At 43.1% G+C, this 17,500-nt stretch overlaps 1 protein-coding gene across 1 annotated transcript in view; it reads right to left on the bottom strand.

Moving 5' to 3' along the window:
- The window catches only part of LOC308077035 (piezo-type mechanosensitive ion channel component 2-like), a 61,083-nt gene that overhangs the window by 21,911 nt on the left and 21,672 nt on the right, over positions 1 to 17,500 (bottom strand). Inside the window, exons 10-28 of the mRNA XM_080417562.1 lie at positions 17,480 to 17,500; positions 15,499 to 15,534; positions 15,075 to 15,192; positions 14,881 to 14,987; positions 13,842 to 14,072; positions 12,853 to 12,970; positions 10,361 to 10,590; positions 9,502 to 9,650; positions 8,639 to 8,717; positions 8,446 to 8,540; positions 7,706 to 7,953; positions 7,091 to 7,251; positions 6,705 to 6,881; positions 6,437 to 6,550; positions 6,033 to 6,233; positions 4,750 to 4,954; positions 3,904 to 3,999; positions 2,915 to 3,092; positions 2,560 to 2,646 (exon numbers count right to left, since the gene is read on the bottom strand). The exon at positions 17,480 to 17,500 is cut by the window's right edge and continues 111 nt beyond it. Of these exons, the coding sequence (XP_080273688.1) occupies positions 2,560 to 2,646; positions 2,915 to 3,092; positions 3,904 to 3,999; positions 4,750 to 4,954; positions 6,033 to 6,233; positions 6,437 to 6,550; positions 6,705 to 6,881; positions 7,091 to 7,251; positions 7,706 to 7,953; positions 8,446 to 8,540; positions 8,639 to 8,717; positions 9,502 to 9,650; positions 10,361 to 10,590; positions 12,853 to 12,970; positions 13,842 to 14,072; positions 14,881 to 14,987; positions 15,075 to 15,192; positions 15,499 to 15,534; positions 17,480 to 17,500 (2,651 nt within the window). The remainder of the gene's footprint in view (positions 1 to 2,559; positions 2,647 to 2,914; positions 3,093 to 3,903; positions 4,000 to 4,749; positions 4,955 to 6,032; positions 6,234 to 6,436; positions 6,551 to 6,704; positions 6,882 to 7,090; positions 7,252 to 7,705; positions 7,954 to 8,445; positions 8,541 to 8,638; positions 8,718 to 9,501; positions 9,651 to 10,360; positions 10,591 to 12,852; positions 12,971 to 13,841; positions 14,073 to 14,880; positions 14,988 to 15,074; positions 15,193 to 15,498; positions 15,535 to 17,479) is intronic.

Below are 17,500 nucleotides of genomic sequence, written 5' to 3'. Positions count from 1 at the left end.
TCAGCCTCATGGTGGCGCTATGACAGGCCACAGGAAACTTTGCACACTCCCTAGAGGCCAAGGAAAAACCCTTGCCCTGCATTTTTCACATCTGCCTGTAGCGCCACCAGGAGGCTGACTTTTGTAAAACAAATTTGTTGCTATTACTCCTTCAGATTCTATCCAAAAATCACGCAAATCAGTACACAGTATCTCTATAGTCATGTGATCAAGGCGGATGTGTCCGATATTTCATATTGCATCCTAATTTGCTAACATTAGCTTCCAAAGTTTGCAGGATAGATCAGTTTGGAACAAAATGCCTCAAATCATGAACGCAGCATGCGATTTCCGTGAAATTTTCCACACACATTCCCACTAGAGAGGAAGAAATGCCGCCCTTTTCACATTGGCCTGTTATAGTGCCACCAGGAAGCAACAATAACCTACCTGACCTGGCGGAGACCTGTGCTCCGAGGAGCACTTTTTCTAGTTTTGTTTTGTTTTTATTTTGACATTTAAAACATTCTTTGCATCTTTTAATGAATGGCAGAGCAATTAGCTATTTAGTTATTTTTACTGAATTAATTACATCTCAATGGTAAACCTAGACCAAACAACAATGACCAAATTGACCAATGAGCCATTATCATCATTACACATTAATGTTCCTTACAGACAGAACAATGAAAACTACTCCCCTTTAATGACAAGGAGCCATCATTACATAGCACATCGATATGTGCTACTTTAATGACTGAATTACATGTGAATGGTAAAGTTATTGACCAACCAAGTCTCACACCCCAGCAATGAATCAGTGTTTCAAACACTGGTGAGACATTCGATTTAAACGCACTGTCATTCAATATGCGTTTGCATCTTCAGTTTTAAAATATGTAAACGTCATAATAACAGGCTACAGTAGTTATATATATATATATTTTTTTAAAAGCAGATCTACAAGCTCACAATGCGTCCCATGACGCATTGTGACCAGGCCTGGAATTTCATCATTTTAGGCCAGGGGCAAGGCCACTTGGCCTTTTGTCATTTTCTAGGACATGTCCACGGACATAATGAATTTAATTTGAAGGTTAAGGATGATTTTATTTTAATATAGTACAAGAATAGTATAACTATCTGTGTAATATAACCCATATTGGCAAATGACCAATATTTGTACTAAGTTATATTGGTCTCAATATTTGTCACATTCAGCCCTGGACTTCACTGACTGAAGTAGGGGTCATATGAATCACATTAGATTCACAGATTTTATGTATTTTCCCCACAAATTATTTTCATTCAAATTAAATGTGATTGAACTTGCACTAACAATGACTTTAGTTGATTTTGCACTATTTAAAATATAATATTTCTTAATTATTAATAATTGAAGCTTGTAGATTGGCTATTTTCACCAGTTTTTAAATAATAATTAAAAAAAGGAACATACAAGGTTTCCACCCAACAGCGACGGTTCTGTATCAGTACATGAGTCAGTTTTAGCATATTTCATTCTAATTGGCTACGATGACTGCCTATGAATTTCATGGCCTGGGTAGGTAAACCTGGCCTGGTGGAGATATGCCCTGTTGCGCACAGCAGAACAACAGGTGAAGGCAATGAACTTAAACATTGTCCATTTGTTTGTGAGGTGAGATCACAGCTTCTCTCTACTTTTGTGTGATATTGATAGCCTATAACTTTGAATTTGTTTGCAGTTCATTTCTATTGCTTACTGGATATTAAGACTAATAATTTTGGGATTTTGCTGTATTTTGTCAAATGTATTAATCTATATTTTTCTGTTGATCAAGCCTCAGGTTTTGTGATTAGATGCGCACACGCGCTGTCAGCCACTGGTAATCAATAATGTGCGCAAGGAAACCTTACTGAAAGCCGTCTCTAATCATCTTTAGAGAATCTCGTTTATTAAAACAACCACAGGCTACACAGTGAACACACAATAAATAAATAAATAAACACCTGGAAAGCTTGCGCTGTTAGTGGAAATAATTTTAAAATAATATAAACTACTAGAGGGACATGGCAGAGTGTGTTCTGCTGCTGCTGCTGCGCTGTCAACCACGAGATGATGCGCTCCAAGACAGCTGTCCATAAGCGCCAGACAGCTCTCTTAGAATGTTAATGTAGGCTCCTCATAATATGGGTATAATAAAATTATTTCATTGCATTGTAGTGACTTGGTCTTGGACTCGAGTGGACTCGGTGGGGGCAGAGTCCCGAGTCCCTTAGTCCGAGTCCGAGTCAAGACCGAGTGAAATTATGGGCGAGACCGAGACAAGACCGAGTCAAATTATGGGCGAGACCGAGACAAGACCGAGTAAATCAAAAAGCGGTCTCGAGACCGAGACCGGTCTCGAGTACTACAACCCTAGAACATGGATGCGGTAGACAGTGGAGGACGATATTTCTGTGACCACTTTCAGGGGCAATTGATATAGCAACAGTTACCGTTCAGTGGTGCCGGAAGGAATACAAGAGAGGACTTTTGTGTGTGTGTGTGTGTGTGTGTGTGTGTGTGTGTGTGTGTGTGTGTGTGTGTGTGTGTACCTGGTGGTTCCAGTGACGAAGATGATGGTGAGAACGAACCAGAAGAGGTAACTGAACACAAAAACCTTCATCATGTCCAGATAGGACCTGTAAAACACACACACACACACACACACACACACACACACACACACACACACACACACACACACACACACACACACACACACACACACACACACACACACACACACACACACACACACACACACACACACACACACACACACACACATTTTTTACTGTGGCCATTATTTCTTGAATCAACGTGGAAAGGCATTAATCAAAGGTAGACAGACAGACAGACAGACAGACAGACAGACAGACAGACAGACAGACAGACAGGCAGACAGACCGGCAGCGTATGAAGTCAGGGGCGTGGTCTAAATGGAGCTGGCTGATTGGCTCGCAGGCCGGTCCATCATCTTTATGCAACTCATTGTTGTCTCCCGCCAGGAGTCGAACCGACAACTCCTGTTCCTCCTCGAACACCTGGAGTTGTAAGGAGGCCGCTAGCAGCAACACAAAGTCATCTGGAATACAAATAAATATGTGATTATTATTGTTGTTGTTATTATGTTATTAACCCATTTAGACCGGGAAAGAATCTGTGCCATTTTTTGATTTCTTTGGATATTCAAAAATAGCAGATATACAACCCCCACAACCCCCCAAAAGCACAGAGTTAAAAATGTTCATTTTAAAACATATATCCCATCCCATTGTATATCTACTATTTTTGAATAGCCCAAAGAAATCTTAAAATTACAAAGATGCGTTCCCGGTCTTAACACATTGAATGCCAAAAACGGTCCGGACCGTTTTTGAGGGTCCAAACGAGAAGTGCCGAAAACGGTCCGGACCGTTTTTGACCCAATTCTATTTTTATACATGTGGGCCACGTGGGGCGCTAAAACGAAACTTTGACATCACCCAAGCAGTTTCTGAGAAGAAGAAGCTGGATGTGGCTCCATGTCAAAAATCCTTCCGGTCGGCGTTTTCAATGTTATCTCCTTGATTAAAAGCTTAATATCTCCATTTCTTTTTAATGTGGTGGAAACGAGCCGTTTTCGATCGGCGATCACGCTGCAATGGAGGGTCGCGTTGGAAATATTATTGTTCCAGGCGTTAGTCGGGACCCTCCGCCGTCTCGCACGCACGCTTTGTTTACATGCATTTCCGCGTCGGGGCTTCTCACAGCACGAAATGTATAACGCAAGTGGATGGAAGAAATGCTGGCACTCAACGTATAATATTTTAATAAACCTCTGGCACCCAATGTGTTAATGGCTAAATTATTATTATTATTATTATTATTATTATTATTATTATTATAGTTCTTACAGAGCAGGAACAGAGCATTTGGAGGTGTCAGGTGATCCGGGAGGAACAACCATTTAATCACATTAGAATCCCACCCTGAACGTCTCCATGGATACTCTATAAACACACACACACGCACACACACACACACACACACACACGCACACGCACACGCACACGCACACGCACACGCACACACACAAATTCAGTACAGTTGAATTATATCTTGTTGAAGTGTTTCAATATAACAGTGATCGTCTGCATAGCATTTTACGGTTGCAGCCTAATTAACAGTTGGGCAATTCTCTTCTAATGTGCTATAATGTCCCAGCAAGTAAGTGGAAATAATAATACATAATAAATAAAGAACATTTCTATTGAAAGCCTAATAGTATAGTTGTATAATACAACTATACTATTATATACATTACTAATATATATATGAATATGCATTCAGCTGCCATGACAATAGAAGGAAGGTGGATTGTCTACAATATGCAGTATAATTATGTTCTAATATGCCATAATGTCCCAGCAAGTAAGTGGGAATAATATCAAATAAAGGCATAATAAAGAACATATTGTTTCTAATTACATTACTACTCTTCTAGGTCCTAGAAGAGTAGAAAGGTAAAAATGCTATGTAGACAATGATTCTCCTAGAATGTAGGACAATCAACCTTCCTCAGAGAAGATGGCCGGCTGATGGCCGAAACGTGTTGGGCTGAATAAAAGATCATGTATCTGACACTACGTCTTGCATCAATAAATGTGTGTGTGTGTGTGTGTGTGTGTGTGTGTGTGTGTGTGTGTGTGTGTGTGTATGTGTGTGCGTGTGCGTGTGCGTGTGCGTGCGTGCGTGTGTACCTGCACAGCTGGCGGGAGGCAGTCCCACACAGAGCACATACTGGAAACACAACACTCCTGACAGGAAGTAGCAGTATTTGGGCCATATAAGGGCAACGCGCTTCCTGTAGCGTCGTGATAGGACTGCGATGAGGCCAAAGGCGTGGCCGACGGCAAACAGATCCATCCGCTGACCTATCACATTCACCGCTAGGAGGAAACAAGTCTAGAACAGAAAAACACACATTCAGTACACACAAAAAACACTGTCAATACATTTGAGCTGCCGGCACCTTTCTGTCATGCATTTCTGTGGTAAAGACGTTCTGCCATGTGTGCTTCTCTTCCCAGCGTTCACTGAGCCTTGCGCTTTTGGCGACCAGTGTTGATTTTGTCAACTAAAACTATGACGAAAATTTTTCATCGACTACCTTTTTTCAACTATATAAAAACTAAGCTACGATGACTAAAACAATGACTAAATATATTTGTATATATTTGCTGTGAGCTTGTAGATCGGCTATTCTCAGCATGCAACCAAGTGTAAAATCAGCCATTACGACGCCAAAATATTTTTTTGTCCACTAAATCAACTGTAGATTTAGTCGACTATAATGTCATGATATTTAGTATACTAAAACTAGACTAAAACTAAAACTTTTCAGATGACTAAAATATGACTAAAACTAAATGAAATTTTATTCAAAAGACTATGACTAAAACTAAATTAAAAATTGCTGTCAAAATCAACCCTGTTAGCGACCAGCGTTTTTTTTTGGGGCCGAGCGCCCTGGGCACTTCAAACAGAAAATAGTCCCAACTTTTGGAGAGCAGCGCCGCTCATCAATGTCAGGTTTGATCCTCAAAAAAAAACTGTTTCACAACCCTGATCATTTACGACCTGACATTGAATCATCACCACAACCATGAGAAGTCCATGTTTGCCGTTGTTTCAGCTAGGATATTTGAGCTACTAACGCAGATGACACTACATAGCAGTGGTTGATAGGTTTGAACATTGCGGGCGTCACTCAATGCCAGCGTTCTGGACATGATATCCAAAGCGCTCCTCCACTCATAAAACACTTAACGCCTATGTTGCATGAGGTTCCTTATTTCCCTGACTCACATCTGTAAGGCAGCAATCATGCCGTGTGTGTGTGTGTGTGTGTGTGTGTGTGTGTGTGTGTGTGTGTGTGTGTGTGTGTGTGTGTGTGTGTGTGTGTGTGTGTGTGTGTGTGTGTGTGTGTGTGTGTGTGACAGTGTGAGTGCGTGTGTGCATGTGTGCGTGCGTGCACGCTCACCTCCAGACCAAACTTGTAAAAAAAGTAGTTGGCAAAGTATTTGGCACAGTTTAGAAACCCGTCGTCAAGGTGTTGCCGGGTGATGTCACAGAACAGCGTTCTGGTGGCGGGGGGAGGTATGTTGCCACGGAGACGGTACAGTTCCTGGTGTCTGTAGATTGTCACCTCAAAGGCTAGCAGCGCTAACATCATCAGGTTGTACTGTACAAACACATGAGCACAATGCTAACACCACCATTCATTACTGTACGACAGGCTAACAGTGCTAACATCATCAGGTTGTACTGTACAAATACATTAGTGCAATGCTAATGTGTGTGTGTGTGTGTGTGTGTGTGTGTGTGTGTGTGTGTGTGTGTGTGTGTGTGTGTGTGTGTGTGTGTGTGTGTGTGTGTGTGTGTTACCCTGAGGTAATCCAGCAGTTTTCCATCAGTCTTGCGAAGCCCCACCCACTGGGCGGGGTCAACCGGACCAGAATATAAAACAGACCCACCCAATTCTGAACTGGAGTTAACTGGCTACAGACAGACAGACAGACAGACAGACAGACAGACCAATATATTGATTCAATGATGGATTCTTGTTTTGAAATGTTATATTAAAATATATTAAAATGTGACTGTAAACATGTCATTAACATACATGTTGATTACATATTCATGTGAATCTCACCAGTGAACAGTTGGTGGCGTAGTTTCCCGGTTGGATGGAGTTGAGCTGGTAGATCATTTTAAACACCGCCAACACACACGTCCACACAGTGCACACACTGGACGCTAGGGGGCGCCACGCCCTGCACGGCAACGCTACGGCCCAGCACCCCACGAACACACAGTTTAATACACACACCTGTAACACACACAGTTTAGCACACACTTGTAACACACACGCAAACAGTTTAACGTACACACACACAGCTTAACTGTTACACACACCTGTAACGCACACACACACACACACACACACACACACACACACACACACACACACACACACACACACACACACACACACACACACACACACACACACACACACGTCTGTCTGTCTGTCTGTACCTCTCTGACAGACAGCCACATGATGTAAATAGAGATGAGCTTTATGATGTGCAGTTCCAGGAGCCACCAGGCGAGGCGCTGCAGCTTCTGGACAGACATGACGAGACGCAGGAATAAGTCTGACAAACGATCCAACACCAGCCTCCACGAGGAACGCAGGTCTGGACGAAGAGATTAAAGGAATAGAAGTATTTAATTAAGGATATTAAAACATGTTCGTGGACTACCTATTTTCACTGACGAAAACTTAATAAAAACTAGACTAAAATGTTAGGGAGGTACTGCTGGAGAAGAGATCCAGTAGAACTAAGACAAGACCTGTTATGCTAGGCGTAGCGCTCCAAAAACAGCCAATCTACAAGCTCACAGCTTGTAGATTTGTTGTTTTCGGCATTCAGCTAAGTATACGTATATCATGTATTACGATGCCATCATGGCATGATATTATGATATTTAGTCAACTAAAACTAGACTAAAACTAAACAAATTTGAGATGACAAAATGTATCTTTTAGAAAGAGAAACTGGTTGATACCAGCCTTCCTGTTCTCCAACATAATAATATAATGGCTATAATAATGGATATTGGCCTTGATAAATGCAATGAATGAATGACCTAGGATCTGATCAGACAGGGTTTCCCGGCCAAACATGCAGGAGTCCTCATCCTCTTCCTCATCGTCATCTCTCCACTTCTCCTCCTCTCTCTCCTTCTCCTCTCTCTCCTTCTCCTCTCTCTCCATCTCTCCTTCTGTCCTTCTCTCATCTCCTCCTCCGCTCTTTAACTCCTCCTCCTTCTCCTCCTCCGGACGGGGAGGTTTGACCAATGACAGATCAGCTAGACTCCCCTCCAAATGAACCAGCCTAGAGAGAGAGAGAGAGATGTATGTCTCCTCACTCTGTGTCTCAGAGGAGGGCTGTGGACAGCTCAGATACCTGCCTACCAGTGACATCATCGGTAGGCGGGTTTGATCATTTCAAACTTCATTATTATTTTGTATTAATGCAAGAACAATAGCTTCTATTTCAGTAACTTAAAGGCTGTAGTTTCTATTAACTTGGAGTCAGGTTTCTGAACTGTCCACAGCCCACCAATGAGATGCAGAGTAAGTAGACATGAATGGTACCATCTTATAATGAGCATTAGTGAGGACCAATTAGATTAAGGCTCAAAATGGGTGAAGTGCTCCTTTAGGCATTAAAAAATTGCTTTCAGAACCTTCAACTATCATTTACATTTAACCTTATATATTAGCTTCTAAAGAGCTGAACGTTTTATGTTTATATTTGTGTCAATAGCGATAGGTCTGCCAAATTCACTGTGTGCGCGTGCGTGTGTGTGTGTGCGTGTGTTACCTGGTAACGGTACTGTTGTGTGTGTCCACCACAGTCTTCAGGTCTGTCAGGTCAAGAAACGGCTGGTGGAAGTAATGAAGATGTAGAATACACACCTATAGTGTGTACAAACACACACATACTATTTAAAAAAAAAGATTTGAAAAACGTGGGAAAAGAGGTTGTGTGCATGCGTGCGTGCGTGTGTACTGACCAATAGGAATGCAGCAGGGAGAAATATTCTGGTGAACAGAACAGGTACTAAAAACTTCTCCAAACCAAGATCCTCTAACCTGAAGAGACAGACAGACAGACAGACAGACAGACAGACAGACAGACAGACAGACAGACAGACAGACAGACAGACAGACAGACAGACAGACAGACAGACAGACAGACAGACAGACAGACAGACAGACAGACAGACAGGCCTTTAGTTGTATGGTTACAGATATCAATACATTTTTAACAACTATCAGCTCAATTGATCACAGAACCCAGGTGGTCAGAGGTCACCCCTCTGACCCAACTGACTGCTCTAAAGGCCAATACATGCTCCTTCCGATGTCGGAAAAAAATGTCTGGCTCCGAAAGGCTTTCCGAACTATTCAGAGAGTCAGGAGGACATCTGAAGGTGCACGAGTTCTGAGAAAATGTTCTTAGACCGCCCATTAGAAGTTCTGAATTACGTTAATTTGTAGTTACTAGAGGTTTGGGCCGCTATGCGGCAAGTTCCGAACCGATATGTCTGAGTCATAGTGTCGGGGGCTTATTCAGAGTACCTGTTGTACCATGTCTGTCTGTGTCCCTTTTGTGCCCATATATGGAGATCTCTGTATCTGTCCGTCTACCTGTGTCCCTTTAGGACGAAGGCTCTACGTCCTCCCGGTGGGGGCTCCTCACAGAAACTATCATCACAGACCCTAGCCATGCAAACCATGGACTGGCTGTAACATTGCATTACATTCATTGTTTACAGACAGACAGACAGACAGACAGACAGACAGACAGACAGACAGACAGACAGACAGACAGACAGACAGACAGACAGACAGACAGACAGACAGACAGACATACTTGTGTGTGGACAGTGCAGTGTAATAGCTCCAGGTAGAAGGGGAGTTGGGGAACTGGAATGTGTAAACCAGGATCAGGACAAACATGGAGTATGTTACCACGGCGACCCAGAAATACCTCAACATACTGCGCCAACGCTGATAGTTTAACTGCAGAGAAACACAATGACATACACGATACACCATTTAAAAAATACAGACTACATGTGAATGATGCATGCTACAGGCTCTGTTTAAGCTCTGCTCAAACACCTCCCTGAAGAACTCATCCACTGTCAGGTGTTTGAGCAGAGCTAAAAGGATTCTGAAGAACAAATATCACCCCAGCAATGGACTGCTTGTGCTACTCCGCTCAAAAATCACAGCAGCAATGGACTGTTTGCGATGCTAAGGTCAAACATCACCCCATGCAGCAATGGACTGTTTGCGATGCTAAGGTCAAACATCACCCCATGCAGCAATGGACTGTTTGCGATGCTAAGGTCAAACATCACCCCATGCAGCAATGGACTGTTTGCGATGCTAAGGTCAAACATCACCCCAGCAATGGACTGTTTGCGATGATGGACTGCTTGTGATGCTACGGTCAAACATCACCCCATGCAGCAATGGACTGTTTGCGATGATAAGGTCAAACATCACCCCAGCAATGGACTGTTAGTGTCGCTATGCTCAGGCAAGCTCCAGCATAAGACTGACCTTATACTGTAGTTGCATTACAGTGTACATCACCGTCACATTAATCACATTAACGTAAGCAACACAGTCGCAGGTTACAGGATATGTTCTATGGAATCCTTTATACACAGTAGGTCAAATAGTAGTAGTAGTAGAAACAGAAGTAGTAATATTAATAATACCTGGTATAGTGCAGTACATCCCAGGAACATGACCATGTAAATAATTTTGTACATGACGATTCGTCCTTCAAAGCTGACAAAGAAAAACATGGTTCCACACACGTAGATCCAGTACTTCACAAACATCCTGGTCACCACGGCAACCAGCTCCTCCATCCCGTGCACTCCTAGCGCCGCTCCTCCCGGTAGAACCTCCTCCTGGGAGCTCACCTCCCCTTTTTGGAGGTGATCTGAAGGAGAAAACACAACACAGTCTATTTATTAATGTTTTCTTTTCTTTCTTTTTTTACATCATCGGTAGGCAGATTTGTTAATTTCAACTTCCTATAGCCCACCAGGGGCTATGAAAAGTTTTTGAGCGTTGTTTTGGAGTTTATAACCAGATTCTTTATAGTTTTGCTGCTGTCAATCTCAGCCTCCATTTACTTTGAGTCTTGTTTTGGATTCTTCATTCACCTTAAAAGGACACAAAAATTCTCCTTGTTTTCAAGACACCAAGGGGTGAGTAGCCTAAACGATCGGGTGAACAACTCCTTTAATCATTTCAAGGATCCCCAGTTTGGGGGCACGGTGGCGCAGTCGGTAGCGCTGTCGCCTCACAGCTGGAAGGTCCTGGGTTTGATTCCCGCCGGGGACGCTGTGGGTGCTGGGGGCGTGTGCTCTCCTCCGCATCATCAGTGCCCATAACCTAGGTGGGGTTGGCGAAAGGGCATTTCGGTGTGGAGTTTGCATGTTCTCCCCGTGTCCCCTAGGGTAGGAGGCAGGGATTCCGTTAGCCGGTATTTACCGGCCATTGACCGGTAAAATGTTTAATTGGCCGGTAAATATAAACACCACCGGCCACCGTGGCCGGTTGGGAAAATGCTGTTATTAGGCTATTTTATCATTTAAGCCTATTATTAATATTATTATTTGCATAAAGTAGTTGGCTACAACCGTTACAATCATAATCATTTAAAGTTTATATCATGTTCTGACTGTGTGGTTTAATTCCGACAGCCTGCTCGGCTGCTGCGTGCTGCAGTTATATAATAGCTTATTCATTGTACGATGGTGTCGCGCGTTGAAAATATCAGAGCTACAAGCTCACAGCACGTCGCAACGCGCCGCGTTGTGAGCTTGTATGTCTGCTATTTTTGATACGCCACAACACCGCTAAGAGACACAGCTGTGTCTCCTCCTGATCAGCGCTGAGTAGGGTGGCTCGCTCGGGTGTTGATAAACAGAACCGGGATTTTCCGAGGTGAATCTGAACCAAACCGGACCCAATTGTCGATAAAGGGACCCGAACACGTGTGGGCCGTGGATATTATGCAAGCACAGTTACTGTCTGTCTGCAATGGATAAAGTGGTGAAAGTTGGTGAAACTGAAAGCAACTATAGAGGCAAGTAATCAACCTCGCGCAAGGCCACATATATCATGACATATATAATTAACGTTAACAAAACAAAACCTACTTTTGCATATCAAGGTTGAATGAGAATCGATGTAAAGCCCCAAATATATATTAATTTGTTTATACCGTGCGACGGTGTTGCGCAGGGAAACCACAGCCCGCAGGGTAATTAGGACTCGCCCCAAAACACCCTCGCCCCCATTTTTCAGGCGGACCAGCGGTTCTTGTATTCTTGTATTTGTTTTACTGAGGATAAGGGTAGAAATAGGTTTAGGATTAGGTATAGTTTTACTGAGGTTAAGATTAGGAATAAGGTTAGGGTTAGGCATAGTTTACTGATATGTTTAGGAATACCAGGCGAATACCGCCGGATTTTCCCCGGGGCGACTGTGTTTTGGGGCGAGCGTTTTGGTATTCGTCACGCAGCAGTTCACTCATGCCCACTTTATTCATTTCATTTTTGGCAAGCGACATCTCTGCATGATATAGACTATAGTAGATCATATAATTTAGTTATCTATAAAAACAGGAACAGGTTGCATCTGTGATAAAGTGGAAAGAAGCGCAGCTCTAACGTAACGAGGTGTAATGAGCCCAATCAGTTGGGTGCATGTATGCAGTGCAAACACGCATGTGACGTTAATTATTATATGGCCGGTAAATTTATTCTTTGGCCGGTAAAATATAATCCTGCCGGCCATGGTGACCGGCCCCAAAAATGCCTAGCGGAAACCCTGGTAGGAGGTACCCTCACAAAAAACATGCAGTTATCCTGGTCTCTATACTGAGACCAGGAGGAGGCAGTATAGACGAATCCACAGACGCGCTGCCTGTAGGCAATCATAACTGCGAAGTCGCGGGGCGGAGAGGCAGCCGCTTGACACCGCAATTATGATTGCCTACAGGCAGTGCGTCTGTGGAATTGTCTATAGAGACAAGGATTACTGCATGTTTTTTGTGAGGGTACCTACCCTAGGGGACACGGGGATAACATGCAAAATCCACACCGAAATGCCCTTTCGCCAACCCCACCTAGGGTATGTCTACACCAACTGTGGACAGTCAGTCAGTGTGAGCAGGAAACAGGTGTTTTACCTTCGCTGTGAACAGTGATGGTGGCCAGGTGTCCATCTGTCTGTCTCTCCGCCTGTCTCTCTTTCTTCTCCGTCAGCTTCTGACGCAGCAGAGCCCAGAACGTCAACAGACACACGATCTGCAACAGGAGTACTGTAATCAGATTACCTTAATCTATAACAGTATACTGTAATCAGATTAACTTAATCTATAAAGGTGTGTTCAGTGTGTACGATAAAGAGACAGTGATCTTTCCCGCAGTCGCATAAAAATAGTGTCCCGTCGCTTCAGTCACTTGTTCGTGACGCACGAACAAGTGACTGAAGCGACCAGACACCATTTTTACTCACGCTCGCTGACCAACGCGACCAAAGTGAAGCGATTCAAGTGACTGGAAATTTTAAATATCTTTAATCAGATGAACGTAATCTATAACAGAATACTGTAATCAGATGAACTTAATCTATAACAGAATACTGTAATCAGATGAACGTAATCTATAACAGAATACTGTAATCAGATGAACGTAATCTATAACAGAATACTGTAATCAGATGAACGTAATCTATAACAGAATACTGTAATCAGATGAACTTAATCTATAACAGAATACTGTAATCAGATGAACTTAATCTATGACAGAATCTACAGCAGGGATACTGCATTCACATTAACTCTTTAAGACCGGGAAAGCATCATTTGTGTCATTTTAAGATTTCTTTGGCTATTCCAAAATAGCAGATATACAAGCTCATAACGCGGCACCGAGTGCCGCGCTATGAGCTTGTAGATCTGCTATTTTAGAAAAATCGTGAAAATGTGTGCAAATCTTGGAATACATATTTTTTAAAGTGAACATTTGTAAAATATTTAGTTCCAGGGACCCCCAGAAGCAAATCGTGTAGTTCTTGTGGACTTGGGTAGTAGTTGTGTAGCAATAGTTGCATACCTTTGAGGCCAGCTCCATAAAGGGGACATTGTGTAGTAGATGTGTAGTAATATTTGTGTACCTTGGAGGCCAGCTCTTTGAAGGGAACGTCCTTCCGGATGAACATTCCAGGGATGGGATCGACCGTGGGGAAGCTGTAGATGTATTGTAGTAAGAGCAGCAGGTTGCCGTAGGCGACCAGCCATGGTGATGACATCATGGTGTACCGCCGCTTGTCGCGGAGCATCCAGAGTGCGCACGACCACAACAACAACACGCATGTCAGCCATGACACGTATGTGATGGACCACGCCTGCAAAACGACAAGGAGAAGGTGATTGAGTGTATATACTTGGGATCAACTGTCCAAAATACCACCAGAACTTTGGTCGCTAAATGATGGAGAGTTGGTAACCAAATGGACCCTTATAGATCTTTAACTCTTGAGAGCATTTTACTCTCTCAAAAATAACGCTCTCAAATGAAACGCGTAAAATGAAACCCATTCATGTTACGCTCTCAAGAGTTTTTGTAAAATGTATTTTATGTTAAAATTATTGTTAAACATTTGCATTACTTAATTTACAAGAATCTACACAATTAGAGAATGTACAAGAATTGTTATTTTGATCAACGTTTGCCTGTTGACTCTCCTATGGTACCAACATCAATACAGCATGGATTTGTGGACTAAATCTCATCAAATGGTGGTCCGTGGCTCAAATGCCGAATAAATAATGGACCTTGATGTGAAAAGGGTTGAACACCACTGCATTAGAGGATCAGCCCAGGTTGGAAGATTTGGAGATAAAGCAAGAGAGGCGAGGTTGCAATGGTTTGGACATGTGCAGAGGAGGGATGAGGGGTACATTGGGAGAAGGATAATGAAGATGGAGCTGCCAGTTATGAGGAGAAGAGGAAGGCCAAAGAGGAGGTTTATGGATGTGGTGAGAGAAGACATGCAATTAGTTACTTTCCACCAGTGGAAAGTAACTGGACGTGAAATGACCATTTAAAGACAACGCGTCACTAGAAGCAGCTGGGGAACTGTTTAGGGCCATCACAGTTTGTGTATGTGTGCTTGTGCTTGTGCTTGTGCGTGCGTGCGTGTGTGTATTCACCATCATTGCGATCAAGGCACAGATGTAACTCTGTTTCATGAGGAAACGGAAGGCAGTCGACATGGAACCTCCGCTCTCCTCCCAATGGTCTGCTTCAAACACTGTGTCTGGAGGAGAGGAGAGGAGAGAGATTCGCTATTTGGTATTTGAAATAATTGAAATATTTGGGGGTCGACTTGAAAACACAGACCAACCTGATTGGTTGAGGGAGTAGTGATGCATGCAGTAATGGTCCAATCCCAGTGCTGTGTCCTGGGTGGGCGGAGCTACTGAGTAGTGTGGAGGAGTGTCAGGGGTTGACATCACCAGCATCTGGGAAATATTAGGAACGAGAGCACTGGTCACATGGAGGGACATAACATAACATAACATAACATAACATAACATAACATAACATAACATAACATCATACATACATACATACTGTACATACATACATGTGTACAGTACATACATACATACAGTACACACACAGGCATTTTTTGTAAACATGTATGCATTGAGTGCTCTATGGTTAAATGTGGTTAAACTTAGAATGACGTGATCCTTATAGGAATTAATATTTGCAGCGAATATCATGAGACAAACAGACAGACAGATAAATATATAGATGGATACCTCCGTCGAGCTGCATGCCTCTTGAGTGGACATCACCTGGATGATAAATGTGTGTATACACACACACACACACACACACACACACACACACACACACACACACACACACACACACACACACACACACACACACACACACACACACACACACACACACACACACACACACACACACACACACACACACACACACACTTGTCTTGATTAATTGATTTGATTTGTTTATTGACAACAAAATATCTACAAAACATCTAATCACACACATCTGGTCAAAAAGATGACCAAAAAAAGCCTGCAGGCTTATTTCCATTGTGGTCCTATTTGTTAATGTGACATATACATACTGTTTGCTATACATTCATGTATAGCAAAGAAACAAAAAAATCCACGTGACTGCTGCGTAATACAAAAACAAAAAAAGTCCTTTCCCATAGTGCTTTTAAATCAGCATGGAATGAAATCTGTGTTGCAGCGTCTGGTGGAGTAGCTATGAAAATTTATTGCATACATATTTGGGAGCCACATCGTTTTCAATCCTGTGAACCATTAGTCTCTCGAGACAGACTATTGACTCACAATTTTCAAACGCTTCCGTTCCGTCACACATGCGATGGAAGTGATGATATGGGATTAAAGCAGATTGAGAGACCATAGTGAACCATGCACATTTGGATAAATGAAACTTTTACTTCCACTCGGAGACAGCCGAAGTTACTGAAATGAGACGGGAGGACATGATTTCTGGGATGGAGATTGTTGATCAACTCATTTATGATGAGAGGTCGGCAGTTTCTTTATTTGTGGATCACAGGGAATCAGGGATGCTATTGTACCAGGATGTGCAGGCGTAATCAAAATGGCATTGGATGAGTGCCACTGCCGACATTTTCAATGAACTTTTGTCAATGAATGTGAATATCCTGGCTAAAGATTTTAGTTTTGGGTAGATATTTGAGATACTTTTGGAGCCATGCTCCCTCCAGATAGTTTGTCTAATACGCAATAAGTAAGCAACTTCAGCTGCAACTTAAGAGTCACCTAATACCACTCTGAAACCAGGGTGCCTTTGAAGTTCCTTACTTAGGAATGTTTCAACCTCTGATTTCTCCTGGTGAGAGACCAGGAGTGTTGCGTCTTCAGCAAAAAGAAACACATTGCAATCACAGGCTGACTTCATATAATTAACTCTTTGACAGTTTTAAAGTCGTCCATATACGTTTAGATCCATATTTATCGATCGATTCACTGTGTGTTTCCGGAGCAGGAGTCTCTGACTTGCTCTCTGACATTGCATCCGGAGCTAGTGTCCCCTTCGCTACAGGCCGTTGGAAACACGCGTCTACTCGGAAAAATTGACCAAAAAAAAAGAACAGAGATACAGGCGAAAAAAAAAAAAAATACAAACATGGAGTCGACAGGAGCGCAAATGTTAGTAATCCATTATTTCCGTATCCGTTTGTGCTACAGTTTTACTGCTCCCTTCGGATTCAAGATCAGACCGTGGCCGTCTATAAAACAACATTAAGTAAAAACTCGGGATTTCTCGTTCTGGCACTGAGGGCATTCAGAAAAAACTCGGGATATCTCAGGGCTTGGCAATGAGAGAGTTAACATAATAGTGAAACGAGAAGTGGACCGAAGATGATCCCTTGAGGGACTCCCAAATGTTAGTGGTTGCGGTGAGGACATGGCGCTATTTATATCCACCCTTTGTTCTCTGCTGTCTAAATAAGACCATGCGTTACTGTGTCAAAAGCTTTCTGAAGGTCCAGTGTGCGTGCGTGTGTGCGTGCGTGCGTGTGTGCGTGCGTGCGTGCGTGCGTGCGTGCGTGCGTGCGTGCGTGCGTGCGTGCGTGCGTGCGTGCGTGCGTGCGTGCGTGCGTGCGTGCGTGCGTGCGTGCGTGCGTGCGTGCGTGCGTGCGTGCGTGCGTGCGTGCGTGCGTGCGTGCGTGCGTGCGTGCGTGCGTGCGGGCGTGCTCACATGTCGTCTCCACAGCTCTCT

Source organism: Gymnoscopelus braueri, assembly GCF_963280865.1.
Source record: "Gymnoscopelus braueri genome assembly, chromosome: 21".
In the NCBI taxonomy this organism is placed as follows: Eukaryota; Metazoa; Chordata; class Actinopteri; order Myctophiformes; family Myctophidae; genus Gymnoscopelus; species Gymnoscopelus braueri.
Note: the sequence above shows the minus strand (reverse complement) of the source record. Positions and strands in the feature narration are given on the sequence as shown.